Genomic DNA, 7,146 nt, shown 5'->3' on the forward strand with positions numbered 1-7,146 from the left:
TGGGGTCCAACTTCAAAAGGGGCCATGAACGTTTGTTGAAAATCCCCTCTAGTTTATGTGTACAACATTTCCTGCACGTCCGTTTAAAACTGGCGACGCGGACCTAAAAAGATCTGTTAATCATTCAGCAGAGGCAGTAGAGTATATTAGCCTAACGGCCGACCATACAAAAAAAATCTATTAATCAATGAGGCGAGTACACAGACAGAGCTCCTCATCGAAGCTAACAAGTAAAGGATTGTCTTCTGGTGTACTGCTCAATCACCACCAGACAAACCCAACTGGAAATACTGTAAGACTTTATGGGTTATACAATCCATTCTAAAAATTGACAGCGCATGAGCCACTAAACCATAAAATAGTAAAGAGTTTTTTTCGAATTTATTATTTTTTTGACAGCTAATAACATATTGAAATAATATAAATAAGAGCAAATCAGTTTTGTTTAACAGTTTATATTGGAAGTAGATAGCTGTGATTTAAGCAATTGCAAATTTTTCATATTTGTGATAAACAGTATATAACTACCAAACTACAGCTTCAATGTTCTTGTATTTTAGGCTGATGTTATTGTTAACACAACTTCACGAGATCTAAACTTAGATTCTGGTAATGTTTCAAAAGCTCTCCTTAAAGCAGCCGGTAGCCAACTTCAGCAGGAGTGTGACGCATTTAAAGCTGCTTCCGGGGGAACAATTCCTCTTGAAGGGTTTGTTGAAACAGGCCCCGCCGCCCTCAAATGTAAGAAAGTATTCCATACATCATCAAACCAGTATCAGGGACAAAAATCAATACAGGTTTGTTGAAATGTTCATTATCAATATTATCATGATAACATCATCTTCATCATTTATCATGATCTGATTATTTGCATTTTAAAAATGTTTATTAGTACTATGATAATTAATGTTATTAATGAATAAACGATCAGAGTTAATCTAAGCCTGCCGCCACCGAAACAAATATTCAAGAACTGCTAATCAATGCCATTTTAACACATATAACTTATGGTAAATCTGTTTGCTCTAAAACAACAATACCATTTCAATACTCATCATTTATAATACAGTATACCTGCGTATTCTGAATCGAAACAAGTCTCTTACACCTGAAAATATCAGACTACCTGTATACAGTCCCTTATAACTATGCTCTTAGCTGGTGATTGCATAGTAAATTGAAACTGCAGTAGTCAAAGATATGCAACTGAAACATTCCATTATTTCTTTACATTATTAAAAAGCAACAAAGAAAATTTTTCAATGTTTTTGTTTTTTTTTGTTTTTTTTTGTTTTTGTTTATTATTATTGTTCTTATCTTAGCAGTGGCAGGAAAAGCCATAGTTTTTTTTTTCTTTCCACTTGTTTTTTCTATCTTTTTTGCACAGTGTTTTTCTGCCCGGCAATTGGTCACTTTCCATACTTGGATCTTTACAAATTTTGTGCAAGCATAGACCATATCAAACATGTGCCTCCTAAAATTAGTGACAATTTAGAGTGGGGTGTGAATGTGGGGACCACTTAAATTGATACACCCAACATTGGATATCTTTAAAAGTGGTCATCGGATCTTAATGAAACTTTTTGGATGTTTTTGCACAGGGTTTTTTTGATTGGCATTTTGTCACTTGTCTGTGCTTGGATCTTCTTCAAACTTTATCCACAGTAAAGTAAAATGTGCATATTAAAATATGACGTCATTTTACGTACCGTATTTTAAATATAGTAAACGGGTAATTAAACTTTTATGTTAAAGCAATTTGCGTTTTCTAAAGCGTTTCAAATTAGCTACAGCTAAATTAAACACGAAATTACCGTGGAATGCATGAACAATTTTTGCCCTTCTAAACTTATAACATTATGCAAGGACCGTAGACAAATTAATAATTTACTGATCTCAGGAGGGTCGGAATCTGCGTAATTCTAATAACCCTCAACATCACCCTAGCTGTTACCACTGAATTCATAGTTTGAGTCTCATTGACTTCGAGATGGTTTTCATGTTGTGTTTTTTTTTTTTGCTTCACAATTTCTTTAGTAGATTTCATTTTTGTTTCTCATTTTACTTTATACTGTTTTAACGATTTTAAAATTATATAAAACAGCAGGTATCTTTATGGGAATAAGGAAAGGCCCTATGTTCTGTTTTACAAACAGACATACTAGGTCTAGTTTTATTATTATTATCGTTATTGTTACTTTTTTTATTTGTAATGTTTCTTTTTTTTTTTTATTATAACCATATATATTCTACTTTGGAAATATTACAATTTTGGCATTGAAATGTTTACAGGATATGAGAAAATTGCTACAGATCCTTTTCTCATCTGCATCGGATATGAAATCGATTGCCATTCCTGCTCTTGGTACTGGTAACCTAAAGTATCCAGCTGATGTCGTAGCAAATATTATGTATGAAGAGGCGATAAATTTCAGTTCAAATCGTCCACATAGCTCTTTACGGGAAATCAAGTTTGTTGTTTTCCATAAGGATTCTAAAACAATTCGGGTATGATTATTTACCATTGCATTCAATCTATAAGGTTTAATTAATTTACTCCTGCAGGCCCAATTCAGTAAATCTGACCTCTCGGGGCACGAAATTCTTCTCTCTGGCTCGATAAAATCTTGGTCCACCAGTTAGACAGTGTACTAAATATACAGTACTACAAACGTTAGGTCAACGTGCAGATGTGCTGCCTAAGTCGCCTTGAATCAAAATCACTGTATCCCCGGTTCTAACAAACCTTCTACATTGTTTCCAAATGTTGCAATAGTCACTAGGAACCCCAAAATGACAAATATTAGTAATTTATGCATTTCCATGTTCTAAAATATCCTGATAAAATCAAGAGAACCTCTTGTAGCCTGCTTCTGTTCACATTTAAATCATTACTAAGGCAAACAAGATAAAGTACTTGAAAGTAAATACATTTAAAGTACTTTCTTTTTTGGCTTATTTTTTTTTACCGAATAGGCATATGTGGTGAGATATTATTCGAGCTATATTGTTTGTCCTTTAAGCAGCAAAACGGCTTATTGTTTTAACAAATTATTACTACTTTTTCTCAGAAAACAATATGAAGTCAGAACTATCTTTATAGTATATAAAATGTTAGTGTGGACAGAATCTATGGTTTAGAATTAAAATAATCTACAGAATTAAACACATTGCAATGTTAGTGGATAATTTTGGCCTGATACTGCATATGAATTTGTGCAACGTAATTGTAGAAAATTAATAAGGTTATTTTTTTAAATTTTACTATATTTTCAGGCATTTGAGACAGAAATCAAAGATTTGAAAAAAGGCGGGAAGAAACTAAAAAAAACACTTAAATCAGCGGATCGGAGTGTAAAAGGTATTAAACACAGTTATTTATGAGTATTAAATATATTAATATAATAAATATATATTAATATGTGGGCCAATGTATATTTTATGTATGTATCATACAATTATACATATATATAATATATATATATATATATTTATATATATATACATATATATATACATTCATGTCATTCATGTTTTACAATTCGCCTGATGAGTGTGGCCCTTTGTGGTCATATGAAACAGATTTGTAGCGATTAAAGATATGAAATAACCAAGTTCATCTGCTATTGTTTTATTTCTATTAAGCTCTATCTGAGATATCAAGCGCTCTACGTCATAGATGATCTGGAACATCCCATTTTCACGTCAACAAAATGACCCGAGAATAGACCCAACCTCGACTGTACATTAAAAACTATAGGTTGGACCTTAAAAATACCTGCGTTATTGAATTTTGCTGCTTATATATTTTATTAGGTTTACAAAAACAAATTCATCATACAGATCAGGCACCTTCACCGTATGAAGGCTTCCGACGTGTAAATGAACTGTGTGCAAAGATTGAGGTAGCTGGTGTGACTGTAACAATACTACAAGGAGACATAACTGAAAATGATGCAGATGCTATTGTAAATGTAACCTCGCCCGATTTTGATTTTAAATTCGGTAAGTGTGTAACTATGTAAATAGCAGATGTAATGTTTTTGAGCATGTAAATTTAGAATGAATATACTGATTGTAGGAGCCTTGAACTATATCATGATCTGCTGACTACGAATAATTTAACTCCCATTCGTGCTCCTTTTTTTGGGTTTATGAAAAGTGTTTATACTCACATAACATCAACTATAGTACAAGAAAAATACATCTTAGGGTTGAAAAAATTGCAACAGAATTTCTGTTTTCAGAGTGCATTTTCTTAAGTATGTATGAACAAAAAATGTCTACAAAAATGGACATAGGGCCGGGGAGCTTGTTTTTTTTTTTTCAAAATGACCGCCATTTTAATCAAACATTAAAAAAAAAGAAAAACTTGATCTAATTTGTCTTTTTAAAATATATTTCAGCATATTTTTTGTATAAACTGCATGTACAGATACTAAAATTGTTCTGATTATTGCACGTATACTTATTTAATGTGGATATCATTAATTTTAAGATGGCTGCCAAAATACGACATATTTAGTAGTGTATGCATAATCCAGGCAGCTAGGGCCATATTTTGAAGTTATAGACAGAAACACTACACATTTTAAATGCTCCCTATATGGTCATAGCATTCGATTTTGGTAGAAACCACTTTATCGGAGGTCATTATTGTGGCCATCTTGGATTTCAAAATGGTCAACTTATAAAACATAATTTATCATCTAACGTCCACGGTATATCTTTAAGTTCAAGTTCAATTTTATTTAAAATCAAGTTCGCAACTTCCAAATGAAGGTAAATTGCATTGATCTTGATGAGGTTACATATTCAAAAGTTACAATTTCTCCTCTTCTAACTTGGAATTTGTAATTCTAGTGTCTAAATATAGTTATGCAGTTAAGGAATACTATCATGCAATTTTTGACCTGGTCAGATTTTTTATTTAAGGTCATATTTAGGGTCATTCCAGTTCATATATTTTATGGCATTTTAATAATTACCTAATTGTACATGACATGTTTTACTTCAGAATCATACTGGAGCTCTCGAAATGCACTTTTTACTAGAAAATACAGTGTTTTATTCAAGGTAATTTTGGCGGTCATCTTTAATTTCAAAATGGCTGCCGTGCAAAAAACCTATAATTATCTTAGTTTTTAAAAACACTTTAAAATAGAATTCTGATGTTAAAACTATGTTTATATGGTCAAGAAATATACCATCTGTGACATGGTCAGATGGTCATTGGATAGGTCAGTAAAGATCATTCAAGGTATTTTATGTTAAATACCGTATGGTTCATTAGTGGTCGTCGTGATTTATAACAAAAGGATACTTCAGCTTCCATTCCCGGCAAAATTTCACTAAAAACTGACTTTTTTTGCATTACTCCAATTATTATAAATCATGGAAAAATATTGGCATGAATTTTAGTTTTACGCAAAAGAATTAAAAAAAGAGAAATACAGACTATTTCTCATAAAATATTACCATTTTCTCGACGAATTCATCGTTATTAGCAAAGATAGATTGCATCCACGGGAATACTCTCGCTTTTATGTATACTTTATACAGTCAATAAAGTGCGCCGTCTCTAATGAGATTAGTTTTTGTACTTCGCATCTCGCACAATGCGGTCGTTCGATTAGGCTGAGATATGTTTGTTTAAGTGTCAAAATCTCAGTCAGAATCAGTTTTTTAACAAATTTGAAATAATTCCTATGAAATATTATATTTCACAAGTGAAAATATCATGTCTGCCGTTTTTATGTGTGATAACAGAACCTAAATCGAGGTAAGGCTAGGCCTAGCCTAGCAGCATTGGATAGACTATGTTTTCGGCGCCTACTACATTTCTTCGCACGAGCTATCGCAAAATCAAACATTAAAAATTCATCCTCATTTATTTTTTGTGTGGAACACAAAAAAAAATTCAAATTTCAGTCTTATTTTTCATTTTTGTTTATGTTAAGGAATGTCTAAATTCAGTTAAACTAGCAATTCCGTACTATATTTATAAATCTTTATAACATTATACAAAAATTTCATTTTTCTTAAAAACTGAAATTTTGCCGGGAATGGGGCTTTAAATACTATTTCATCAAAAGTGACTTCATTTTATATCAAGGTGAGTTTGCAGCCAAATTGAAGATGGCCACCGTGTAAAACATATATGTTTACTGACAGTACATAATCAAATAACGCCTTTACAAGTTGTGACGTGGTCAGGTGATTATGGTCATGATAGGTTAACTAAGGTCATTGAAATACGTTTCGTGTCAATATTGTATGACATGTAAAACATGGAAAATTTGTGGGCGCTTAATTTTGACTGTATAATCGTATTGTGATGATGTAGTTTACATCATCAGAAAGTTGTTTGCGCTTCATTTTCACTCCAGCTTTGACTATGGTGATGTGCTGATGATGAATTTCCGGCCATCTAGAGGTGCTATTACCTCAAATTTTCTCACCACATTGCTAAATCCTAGATCGGCCACTGACTTACTTACACAAGTGTTAAGACGATTGATCTGGTCAGTTAGTTATTAAAACAGGGAACAGGTTAGAAGAAACGTCACATAAGTGACGCCCTCTATCACCAGCTCTATTCTAGTTAGGATTGGCTTCGATCGATAAACAACTGATAAAGTCATGTTGACATAAGTTTATGTCAGTCAGTCTTGGTGTACTTTACATTCAATCCATTATAATATATTAGAGACACAGATGAGATTATTTAATAGTTATCTGTTAATTACTACGTACACATTTTAACCAAGCACTTCTAACTGTACTGTTGAAAGTACTTGTTCTAACGGTTTATTCTAACTGCTTGGAAAGTAATGTTATTTTTTAGTAGCAATTAAAATCTTAGTATGTGTAAGATTATTTTAACCGAAGGCAGGGTTATTTGGAAACAAGCATTTTGCTCGCCTTCACAAATCATTGAGATGTTATTTTAATGTTATAATGTTAAACAATATTTTTTTCAAATGAATTTCTTTTGTCCAACAGGAGCTGTTCCACGAGCAATCCTTAAAAGAGGAGGAAAAAGTATTCAAACAGAATGCCAAAAAAATATGAAACGTAAGATACAATGATTTTTGTCAATCCACTTACGAATATGCACACACACACACACACACACACACACAC

The 7,146-nt window shown here is 32.3% G+C and overlaps 1 protein-coding gene across 2 annotated transcripts in view; it reads left to right on the plus strand.

Annotated features, from left to right (window-relative positions):
* Positions 1-7,146, plus strand: part of LOC117107073 (protein mono-ADP-ribosyltransferase PARP14-like) — a 40,451-nt gene that overhangs the window by 20,070 nt on the left and 13,235 nt on the right. The window contains exons 8-12 of one of the 2 annotated variants that reach the window (XM_033248599.1): positions 561-797; positions 2,293-2,508; positions 3,277-3,361; positions 3,817-4,005; positions 7,006-7,077. In XM_033248599.1, the coding sequence (XP_033104490.1) occupies positions 561-797; positions 2,293-2,508; positions 3,277-3,361; positions 3,817-4,005; positions 7,006-7,077 (799 nt within the window). The remainder of the gene's footprint in view (positions 1-560; positions 798-2,292; positions 2,509-3,276; positions 3,362-3,816; positions 4,006-7,005; positions 7,078-7,146) is intronic. The other variant, XM_033248600.1, reaches the window with a different exon arrangement.

This window comes from Anneissia japonica, unplaced genomic scaffold (assembly GCF_011630105.1).
Source record: "Anneissia japonica isolate Jap-2015-1 unplaced genomic scaffold, ASM1163010v1 scaffold288048_len465947_cov159, whole genome shotgun sequence".
NCBI classification, from domain to species: domain Eukaryota; kingdom Metazoa; phylum Echinodermata; class Crinoidea; order Comatulida; family Comatulidae; genus Anneissia; species Anneissia japonica.